At 49.6% G+C, this 11,569-nt stretch overlaps 1 protein-coding gene across 1 annotated transcript; it reads left to right on the top strand.

Moving 5' to 3' along the window:
- Positions 1–48: 48 nt before the first annotated feature.
- Positions 49–10,050, top strand: LOC137319281 (Friend leukemia integration 1 transcription factor-like; the record flags this gene model as incomplete). Its single annotated transcript, XM_067981569.1, has 3 exons — positions 49–121; positions 213–260; positions 8,454–10,050. Coding segments are annotated over 3 exons (651 nt in total), but the record flags the coding sequence as incomplete, so codon positions are not given.
- Between the last annotated feature and the right edge of the window lie 1,519 nt (positions 10,051–11,569).

The following is an 11,569-nucleotide window of genomic DNA, read 5'->3' as shown; positions in this document are numbered from 1 at the left end:
TATTCCTCCCTTTCTTTCCCTGTTGACTTGTGGCTTCATTCATTGCTCTGTTACCTCACAGGCTCCCCCCCTCAGCCTCAGACTCCAAGCCGGTCCAGCGATCAGCCTCGCCTCCACCCAGGTACCATGCCATCACTGCTACTCTGCTTTACTATCTCGCTGGGCTCTGTGGCCACTGTTAACAATTGTCTGACATGATCTCTCACTGACAGATCCGTATCAGGTTCTGGGACCCACGACTAGCCGCTTGGCAAATCCAGGTGGGTAGAGATCCGGCAGAACATGGGCATTCCTCCGACAACGGGCGCCTCGCGGGGAAACGCACTCACACACCCTGTCCCCACCGCTGCTCGGTTCCGGGACAGTCTCCAGCCACCTCCATGGACACTAACCCAAGGCCAATGGGCACCTGGAGGGGCAGTGGCATCAAAGAGGCCGCAGGGTACCTGGTGTGGGCAATGGGAGAGCCCACGTTGGTGTAGGAGGGGGTGCAATTGGGAGAGCCCACGCTGGTGTAGGAGGGGGGTGGAATTGGGAGAGCCCACGCTGGTGTAGGAGGGGGTGCAATTGGGAGAGTCCACGTTGGTGTAGGAGGGGGTGCAATTGGGAGAGTCCACGTTGGTGTAGGAGGGGGGTGGATTGGGAGAGCCCACATTGGTGTAGGAGGGGGTGGAATTGGGAGAGCCCACATTGGTGTAGGAGGGGGTGGAATTGGGAGAGCCCACGTTGGTGTAGGAGGGGGTGGAATTGGGAGAGCCCACGTTGGTGTAGGAGGGGGTGCAATTGGGAGAGCCCACACTGGTGTAGGAGGGGGGTGGATTGGGAGAGCCCACATTGGTGTAGGAGGGGGTGCAATTGGGAGAGTCCACATTGGTGTAGGAGGGGGGTGGATTGGGAGAGCCCACGTTGGTGTAGGAGGGGGGTGGATTGGGAGAGCCCACGCTGGTGTAGGAGGGGGTGGAATTGGGAGAGCCCACGTTGGTGTAGGAGGGGGTGGAATTGGGAGGGTCCACATTGGTGTAGGAGGGGGTGGAATTGGGAGAGCCCATGTTGGTGTAGGAGGGGTGGAATTGGGAGAGCCCACGTTGGTGTAGGAGGGGGTGGAATTGGGAGAGCCCACGTTGGTGTAGGAGGGGGTGGAATTGGGAGAGCCCACGTTGGTGTAGGAGGGGGTGGATTGGGAGAGTCCACATTGGTGGAGGAGGGGATGGAATTGGGAGAGCCCACATTGGTGTAGGAAGGGGTGGATTGGGAGAGCCCACGTTGGTGTAGAAGGGGGTGGATTGGAAGAGTCCACATTGGTGTAGGAGGGTTGGATTGGGAGAGTCCACATTGGTGGAGGAGTGGGTGGATTGGGAGAGTCCACATTGGTGGAGGAGAGGTGGATTGGGAGAGTCCACATTGGTGTAGGAGGGGGTGGATTGGGAGAGTCCACATTGGTGAAGGAGGGGGTGGATTGGAGAGTCCACATTGGTGTAGGAGGGGGTGGATTTGGAGAGTCCACATTGGTGGAGGAGTGGGTGGATTGGGAGAGTCCACATTGGTGGAGGAGAGGTGGATTGGAGAGTCCACATTGGTGTAGGAGGGGGTGGATTGGGAGAGTCCACATTGGTGTAGGAGGGGGTGGATTGGGAGAGTGCAGATTGGTGTAGGAGGGGGTGGATTGGGAGAGCCCATATTGGTGTAGGAGGGGGGTGGATTGGGAGAGTCCACATTGGTGGAGGAGTGGGTGGATTGGGAGAGTCCACATTGGTGTAGGAGGGGGTGGATTGGGAGAGTCCACATTGGTGTAGGAGGGGGGTGGATTGGGAGAGTCCACATTGGTGGAGGAGTGGGTGGATTGGGAGAGTCCACATTGGTGGAGGAGAGGTGGATTGGGAGAGTCCACATTGGTGTAGGAGGGGGTGGATTGGGAGAGTCCACATTGGTGTAGGAGGGGGTGGATTGGGAGAGTGCAGATTGGTGTAGGAGGGGTGGATTGGGAGAGTCCACATTGGTGTAGGAGGGGGTGGATTGGGAGAGCCCATATTGGTGTAGGAGGGGGTGGATTGGGAGAGTCCACATTGGTATAGGAGGGGGTGGATTGGGAGAGTCCACATTGGTGTAGGAGGGGGTGGATTGGGAGAGCCCATATTGGTGTAGGAGGGGGGTGGATTGGGAGAGTCCACATTGGTGGAGGAGTGGGTGGATTGGGAGAGTCCACATTGGTGTAGGAGGGGGTGGATTGGGAGAGTCCACATTGGTGTAGGAGGGGGGTGGATTGGGAGAGTCCACATTGGTATAGGAGGGGGTGGATTGGGAGAGTCCACATTGGTGTAGGAGGGGGTGGATTGGGAGAGTCCACATTGGTGTAGGAGGGGGTGGATTGGGAGAGTGCACATTGGTGGAGGAGAGTTGGATTGGGAGAGTCCACATTGGTGTAGGAGGGGTGGATTGGGTGAGTCCACATTGGTGTAGGAGGGGGTGGATTGGGAGAGTGCACATTGGTGTAGGAGGGGGGTGGATTGGGAGAGTCCACATTGGTGTAGGAGAGGTGGAATTGGGAGAGTCCGCATTGGTGTAGGAGGGGGTGGATTGGGAGAGTCCACATTAGTGTAGGAGGGGGTGGATTGGAAGAGCCTAAATTGGTGTAGGAGGGGGTGGATTGAGAAAACATTCCATTTTGCAGCACTGATTCGTAGAACATGGACATAGGACATAGGAACATAGAAACATAGGATCATAGGAACATATCGACATAGGAACATATCGACATAGGATCATAGGAACATATCGACATAGGACATAGGAACATGGGACATAGGAACATAAAGATATAGGAACAGAGGATCATAGGAACATAGAACGTAGGGACACAGGACATAGGAAGGTAGGATCATACGAACAGGAGGAGGCCATTCAGCCCCTTGAACCTGTTCCGCCATTCAATTAGATCTTAACCCCATTTACCCGCCTTGGTTCTGTAACCCTTAATCCCCTCACCCAACAAAAATCCATCAATCTCCATTTTGAAATTTCCAATTGACCCCCAGCCTCAACAGCTTTTTGGGGGAGAGAGTTCCAGATTCCCACTCCCCTTTGTGTGAGGAAGTGCTTCCTGACATCACCCCTGAACGGCCTGGCTCTAATTTTAACGTTATGCCCCCTTGTTCTGGACTCCCCCCACCAGAGGAAATAGTTTCTCTCTATCGACCCTATCGAATCCTTTAATCATCTTAAACCCCTCGATTAGATCACCCCTTAATCTTCTACACTCGAGGGAATACAAGCCCAGTCTGTGCAACCTGTCCTCGTAATTTAACCCTTTTAACCCCGGTATCATTCTGGTGAATCTGCGCTGCACCCCCTCCAAGGCCAATCTATCCTTCCTGAGGTGCGGTGCCCAGAACTGAACGCAGTCTCTCCAGATGGGGTCTGACCAGAGATCTGTACAGCTGGAACATAACTTCCACCCTTTGTATTCCAGCCCCATGAGCTAAAGGCTAAGATTCCATTACCTTTAAAATTATTTTTTGTACCTGTCCGCTAGCTTTTAGTGATTTCTGTACGTGGACCCCTAAATCTCTCGGCTCCTCCACAGTTCCGAGCTTCTCACCATTTAGAAAATACTCTGATCTCTTTCTTAGGTCCAAAGTGGATGACCTCACACTTCCCCACATTGATCTCCATCTGCCCCAGTTTACCCACTCACTGAATCTCTCAATCTCCCTTTGCAATGTTCTGCTCCCGTCTACACTGTGCCTCCTAACTTAGTGTCATCAGCAAACTGAGATACACGTCTCTCTATTCTTCATCCAAGTCATTTATAAATATAGTGAAAAGCTGAGGCCCCAGTACAGATCCCTGGGGGACACCACTAGTCACATCCTGCCAATTTGAGTTCATACCCATTAACCTGGACCTGCACCTAAAGTGCTGTAAGCTGCAGGGCTACGGACAGGGTGCTGGAAGGTGGGATTAGAATGGGCACCTGATTGTTCTTCGAGCCGGTGTGGACACGATGGGCCGAATGACCCCCTTCTGAGCTGTATCTTTTCTATGGTTCAATGGTTCTATGGTTCTAACCCTACTCTCTGTCTCCTACCTCCCAACCAATTCCCTGTCCAAGCCATTAAGTTGCCTCCAATTCCATGCACTGTCATTTTTGTTAACAGTTACTTATGTGGAACCCTATCGAATGCCTTCTGGAAATCCATATAAATAACATCCATAGACACTCCCTTATCCACCACGTTAGTTACTGCCTCAAAAAATTCCTCTAGGTTCGTTAGACTTGATTTACCCTTTACAAATCCACGCTGGCTCTCTCTGATGAGCTCATATTTGTTCAAATGCTCAGTCACTCTGTCCCTAATAATAGATTCTAGGAATATAGGAACATAGGAATACAGGACAGGAGGAGGCCATTCAGCCCCTCGTGCCTGCTCCGCCATTTGATAAGATCATGGCTGATCTGTGATCTAACTCCATATACCTGCCTTTGGCCCATATCTCTTAATACCTTTGGTTGCCAAAAAGCTATCTATCTCAGATTTAAATTTAGCAATTGAGCTGGTATCAATTGCCGTTTGCGGAAGAGAGTTCCAAACTTCTACCACCCTTTGTGTGTAGAAATGTTTTCTAATTTCACTCCTGAAAGGTCTGGCTCTAATTTTTAGACTGTGCCCCCTACTCCTAGAATCCCCAACCAGCGGAAATAGTTTCTCTCTATCCATCCTATCCGTTCCCCTTAATATCTTATAGATTCTAATAACTTCCTCACAACTATAGGCCTATTAGATTAATAGGCCTATAATTTCCTAGTTTATAGAATCATAGAAAGGTTACAGCACGGAAGGAGGCCATTCTGCCCATCGAGTCCGTGCCGGCTCTCTGCAAGAGCAATCCAGCTAGTCCCACTCCCCCGCCCCTTTCCCTGTAGCCCTGCAAATATTTTCCTTTCAAGTACTTATCCAGTTCCCTTTTGAAGTTCATGATTGAATCTGCCTCCACCATCCCCTCGGGCAGTGCATTCCAAATCCTAACCACTCGCTGTGTAAAAAAGTTTTTCCTCATGTCACCTTTGGTTCTTTTGCCAATCACATTAAATCTGTGCCCTCTGGTTCTTGACCTTTCCGCCAATGGGAACAGTTTCTCTCTATCTACTCTGTCGAGACCCTTCATGATTTTGAATACTTTGATCAAATCTCCTCACAACCTTCTCTGTTCCAAGGAGAACAATCCCAGCTTCTCCAGTCTATCCACGTAACTGAAGTCCCTCATCCCTGGAATCATTCTAGTAAATCTCCTCTGCACCCTCTCTAAGGCCTTCACATCCTTCCTAAAGTGCGGTGCCCAGAACTGGAAATAATACTCCAGTTGTGATCGAACCAGTGTTTTATAAAGGTTCATCACGACTTCCTTGCTTTTGTACTCTATGCCTCTATTTATAAAGCCCAGGATCCTGTATACTTTTTCAACCACTTTCTCAACCTGCCCTGCCACCTTCAACGATTTGTGCCCATATACCCCCAGATCTCTCTGTTCCTGCACCCCCTTTTAGAGTTGTGCCCTCGAGTTTATTCTGCCTCTCTCCCAACTTCTTGAATACTGGAGTGACATTAGCAATTTTCCATTCCAAGGGGACAATCCCTGAATTGAGGGAGTTTTGGAAGGACCATGACTAACACATCAACAATTTCCTCACCTAATTTTAATAGCCTGGGCTGGAAAGCACCAGGCCCTGGAGATTCCTGTACCTTTGATAATATTAGCTTCTCCATCACCTTTATTTAACTTACATTGAATCTAGTAAATTCCTCCCCTTGATTTATTTTCTGTTTTCTCCATCTGTGGTACTTCATCCTCATCCTCTACTGTCAGAAAGGTAGTGAATTTCTTGAGTGTGTCCGGGATAGTTTTCTACAGCAGTATGTCCTAGAGGCAACAAGGGGGCAAGCCATACTAGATTTAGTAATGAGTAATGAACCAGATTTAGTTAACGGCTTGACTGTGCGTGAACATCTATCCAATAGCGATCATAACATGATCGAGTTCAATGTAGTGTTTGAAAGGGAAAAAAGTGAATCAGCTGCTAAGATTCTAGACTTGGACAAGGCCGACTTCAATGGGATGAGACAGAGACTGTCCACAGTAAACTGGGCAAATCTGTTAATGGGTAAAACGACTGATGATCAGTGGGAAATGTTTAAAGAAACATTTAACGTGATACAGAATCGGTTTATACCCCTGAGGGGCAAGAACTCTACTTGCCAAAAAAAACAGCCATGGACAACTAAAGAGGTACGGGTACTTACTAAATGGTAAAAAGTTAAAAACAGTGGATGTCCAAAGGGACTTAGGGGTTCAGGTAAATAGATCATTGAAGTGTCATGAACAGGTGCAGAAAATAATCAAGAAGGCAAATGGAATGCTGGCCTTTATATCTAGAGGACTGGAGTACAAGGGGGCAGAAGTTATGCTACAGCTATACAAAACCCTGGTTAGACCGCACCTGGAGTACTGTGAGCAGTTCTGGGCACCGCACCTTCGGAAGGACATATTGGCCTTGGAGGGAGTGCAGCGTAGGTTTACTAGAATGATACCTGGACTTCAAGGGTTAAGTTACGAGGAGAGATTACACAAATTGGGGTTGTATTCTCTAGAGTTTCGAAGGTTAAGGGGTGATCTGATCGAAGTTTATAAGATATTAAGGGGAACGGATAGGGTGGATAGAGAGAAACTATTTCCGCTGGTTGGGGATTTTAGGAGTAGGGGGCACAGTCTAAAAATTAGAGCCAGACCTTTCAGGAGTGAGATTAGAAAACATTTCTACACACAAAGGGTGGTAGAAGTTTGGAACTCTCTTCCGCAAACGGCAATTGATACTAGCTCAATTGCTAAATTTAAATCTGAGATAGATAGCTTTTTGGCAACCAAAGGTATTAAGGGATATGGGCCAAAGGCAGGTATATGGAGTTAGATCACAGATCAGCCATGATCTTATCAAATGGCGGAGCAGGCACGAGGGGCTGAATGGCCTACTCCTGTTCCTATGTTCCTAAGACCCATACAAAGTAATTATTTAGTAAGTCTGTCATTTCCTGATTTCCAATTATTATGTCACTTCAATGAGCACAAAGGTCCATACATCCAAAAACACCTGAAAGGACAGAGAGAGGCAGTGGAAAAAGTGTCACGGCCCCAATCAATATCTGGATGCAGATAATCTTTACCCCAAAGACTGATCGAACTCAACTCATTAAAAGAATATTGCCTGCTTGCTGTACGTATGGAATTAACCAGCAGCATTGCAAAGAAACAATGGGGGAGATTATCGACCGACTGCTCTCCTGGTTTATGGCCTCCTGGGCAGTAGCGAGTCCAACATTGTTTTTTTTGAAAACCTTGTGGCAATTTCACCTCTGCAGCCCGTGAGTTCCGAGAGGGCCTCAAGACAGATTAGTCAATAGCTCCGTAATTATGGTTTCATGTGACTACCAGGATGGTAGAAGGGGACCTCGAGAGACAATAGTCTTTTATCGTCCAGCAATTCCTATGTTCCTATAAGCGTTCAGCACTGAGCCTCATTAAAATCAGTGTGGGAGGAGATTAAATGGTGGGTAGAGTCCGTGATGGGGGAGAGTGTACAGGGGCTGTGGGAGGAGATTAAATGGGGGGGAGAGTCCGTGATGGGGGAGAGTGTACAGGGGCTGTGGGAGGAGATTAAATGGTGGGGAGAGTCCGTGATGGGGGAGAGTGTACAGGGGGTGTGGGAGGAGATTAAATGGTGGGGAGAGTCCGTGATGGGGGAGAGTGTACAGGGGCTGTGGGAGGAGATTAAATGGGGGGGAGAGTCCGTGATGGGGGAGAGTGTACAGGGGCTGTTTAAGGTTCAATGTTGTGCTGATGTTTGTGATTGACGCCTTCTCGTGCTCCAGGATCTGCTGGGTTCCCACTGTTGGATCTGGTCTCGCTCCAAGATCTGCTGGGTTCCCACTGTTGGATCTGGTCTCGCTCCAGGATCTGCTGGGTTCCCACTGTTGGATCTGGTCTTGCTCCAGGATCTGCTGGGTTCTCACTGTTGGATCTGGTCTTGCTCCAGGATCTGCTGGGTTCCCACTGTTGGATCTGGTCTTGCTCCAGGATCTGCTGGGTTCCCACTGTTGGATCTGGTCTTGCTCCAGGATCTGCTGGGTTCCCACTGTTGGATCTGGTGTTGCTCCAGGATCTGCTGGGTTCCCACTGTTGGATCTGGTCTTGCTCCAGGATCTGCTGGGTTCCCACTGTTGGATCTGGTCTTGCTCCAGGATCTGCTGGGTTCCCACTGTTGGATCTGGTCTTGCTCCAGGATCTGTTGGGTTCCCATTGTTGGATCTGGACTCGCTCCAGGATCTGCTGGGTTCTCACTGTTGGATCTGGTCTTGCTCCAGGATCTGCTGGGTTCTCACTGTTGGATCTGGTCTTGTTTGCAGGAAGTGGGCAGATCCAACTGTGGCAATTCCTGCTGGAGCTTCTCTCAGATAGTTCCAATTCCATCTGCATCACCTGGGAAGGGACCAATGGGGAGTTCAAGATGACTGACCCGGATGAAGTGGCGAGGAGATGGGGAGAGCGGAAGAGCAAACCCAACATGAACTACGACAAGCTGAGCCGCGCACTGCGTTACTATTACGACAAGAACATTATGACCAAGGTCCACGGGAAACGTTACGCCTACAAGTTTGACTTCCAGGGGATTGCACAGGCTCACCAGCCTCACCCACCCGAGTCCCCCATCTACAAGTATCAGGCAGATATACCCTACATGCCAACTTATCATACGCACCAGCAGAAGATGAACTTTGTGCCCACTCACCCTTCACCCATGCCCGTGTCTTCGGGGAGTTTCTTTGGAGCTGCGAATACCTATTGGAGCTCAGCGCCAGGGACCATGTACCCTAGTCCCAGTGTCCCTCGCCACCCAGGCACACACGTACCCTCTCATCTGGGCTCCTACTACTGAAGGCATCCCTCAAACACGGGGCCAGGGACTCACCATCACTGACTCCTCCTTTCCATAAGATGGTTGAAGTTGGCCCCCCAGGAAGATGAGAAGTGGTCCTTGAAATTATCTATATAACGGGAAATGATCTCGCTGCTATAAATGCCACTCAAAGGTGAAGGAGGCACCGAAAGATTGGCTTTCCCAACTGGATCTCTGCACTCCTGGGCAACTTATGATTTTATTTTATATATTTTTTTGCTTTGAACTGTAAATGGCTGTCTTACAAATAATTCTTCCAAATACACCCAATGAGGGCAGCAAACACCAGGCCAGAGATGTGGAGATGGGGAGAACTTTTCGATGATTTTGATTCACTTCCTCCCAAAGACTACTTGGACCAAAAATCATTTCCTTTTGTTTTTCAAACTCAATATCTGTTGTAGCAAAACTATTTCGGAATCTGCAAACAATTTTATATATAATTGTTTTCACTGTATAGTTCCATTTCGTGTTAATTAATATTAATTTAGGATTGCTGTAACTTGACTTGCATTTTGCTCAGCTTTGCAAATTCATAGTCATCCATTGTGGTGTCGGCTCAGCGATGTATCCAGTTATTAACGGTTCGTTCACCCCCAAAAATCAGATTCTTTCAATGATCCCCCCCCTCCCCGGGGCAATACAAAGACAGGGATATATCTGCTCCTCGGGTCCTCTCAACACCTGGACATTGTGGTCAAACCCTCTGACCAGGCACGGTGAGCCTTCTGAGAAAGATATCGCACACTGCATCCTTACCGGCGGTCCCCACCTTTTAAAGGGGCAACAGTGTGGAAAAGATGTTTGCCAAACTGGAATCTTTTAAGGGGGAGGGAAGTGAGAACACCAGCAAGTCCTGCACCATTCTCACAGACAGTAATGGTGCAGCGGAGTGCAGGTTACCTCATTGGGATTGTAGGTTTGGTAACAGCTGGGCAAATATTCAGAGAGACCACCTTAAAACCCCCACTGGGCACCTTTTAGTGTCGTCTTTTATCTATTTTATCTTTTATGTAATAAACTAAATAAAGAGACATATAGAGGAGCCCAGGTGTTGTGTTCTCCAGTTTCCCAGAAAACATCATCTTCCTGACAACATTTCCTTCTATAATCTCCCTTCTAATCTGTACCCAGTCCCCTTTACCCAGTCCCCTTTACCCAGTCCCCTTTACCCAATCCCCTTTACCCAGTCCCCCTTTCCCAGTCCCCTTTACCCAATCCCCTTTACCCAGTCCCCTTTACCCAGTCCCCCTTTCCCAGTCCCCTTTACCCAATCCCCTTTACCCAGTCCCCCTTTCCCAGTCCCCTTTACCCAATCCCCTTTACCCAGTCCCCTTTACCCAATCCCCTTTACCCAGTCCCCTTTACCCAGTTCCCTTTACCCAATCCCCTTTACCCAGTTCCCTTTACCCAGTTCCCTTTACCCAATCCCCTTTACCCAGTCCCCTTTACCCAGTTCCCTTTACCCAATCCCCTTTACCCAGTTCCCTTTACCCAGTTCCCTTTACCCAATCCCCTTTACCCAATCCCCTTTACCCAGTCCCCCTTTCCCAGTCCCCTTTACCCAATCCCCTTTACCCAATCCCCTTTACCCAGTCCCCTTTACCCAGTTCCCTTTACCCAATCCCCTTTACCCAGTTCCCTTTACCCAGTCCCCTTTACCCAATCCCCTTTACCCAGTCCCCTTTCCCAATCCCCTTTCCAAGTCCCCTTTACCCAGTCCCCTTTACCCAGTCCCCTTTACCCAGTCCCCTTTACCCAGTCCCCCTTTACCCAGTCCCCTTTACCCAGTCCCCTTTACCCAGTCCCCTTTACCCAATCCCCTTTACCCAGTCCCCTTTACCCAGTCCCCTTTACCCAGTCCCCTTTACCCAATCCCCTTTACCCAGTCCCCTTTACCCAGTCCCCTTTACCCAGTCCCCTTTACCCAATCCCCTTTACCCAGTCCCCTTTACCCAATCCCCTTTACCCAGTTCCCTTTACCCAGTCCCCTTTCCCAATCCCCTTTCCAAGTCCCCTTTACCCAGTCCCCTTTACCCAGTCCCCTTTACCCAATCCCCTTTACCCAATCCCCTTTACCCAATCCCCTTTACCCAGTCCCCCTTTCCCAATCCCCTTTACCCAGTCCCCTTTACCCAATCCCCTTTACCCAGTCCCCTTTACCCAGTCCCCTTTCCCAATCCCCTTTACCCAGTCCCCTTTACCCAGTCCCCTTTACCCAGTCCCCTTTACCCAGTCCCCTTTACCCAGTCCCCCTTTCCCAATCCCCTTTACCCAGTCCCCTTTACCCAATCCCCTTTACCCAGTCCCCCTTTCCCAATCCCCTTTACCCAGTCCCCTTTACCCAGTCCCCCTTTCCCAGTCCCCTTTACCCAGTCCCCTTTACCCAGTCCCCTTTACCCAGTCCCCTTTACCCAGTCCCCTTTACCCAGTCCCCTTTACCCAGTTCCGTCTCTCTGCCTCACTCGCTCCTGTTATAATAACTCAGTGTGAAAAGTATTTCTTGAACTTCCTGCTTCCGAATTCTGATGAAACCTCAGCCTGTGATGGTCGAAATTAAAATCA

Source organism: Heptranchias perlo, unplaced genomic scaffold, assembly GCF_035084215.1.
Source record: "Heptranchias perlo isolate sHepPer1 unplaced genomic scaffold, sHepPer1.hap1 HAP1_SCAFFOLD_796, whole genome shotgun sequence".
Classification (NCBI taxonomy): Eukaryota; Metazoa; Chordata; class Chondrichthyes; order Hexanchiformes; family Hexanchidae; genus Heptranchias; species Heptranchias perlo.
This window is presented reverse-complemented; position numbering and strand designations above follow the sequence as displayed.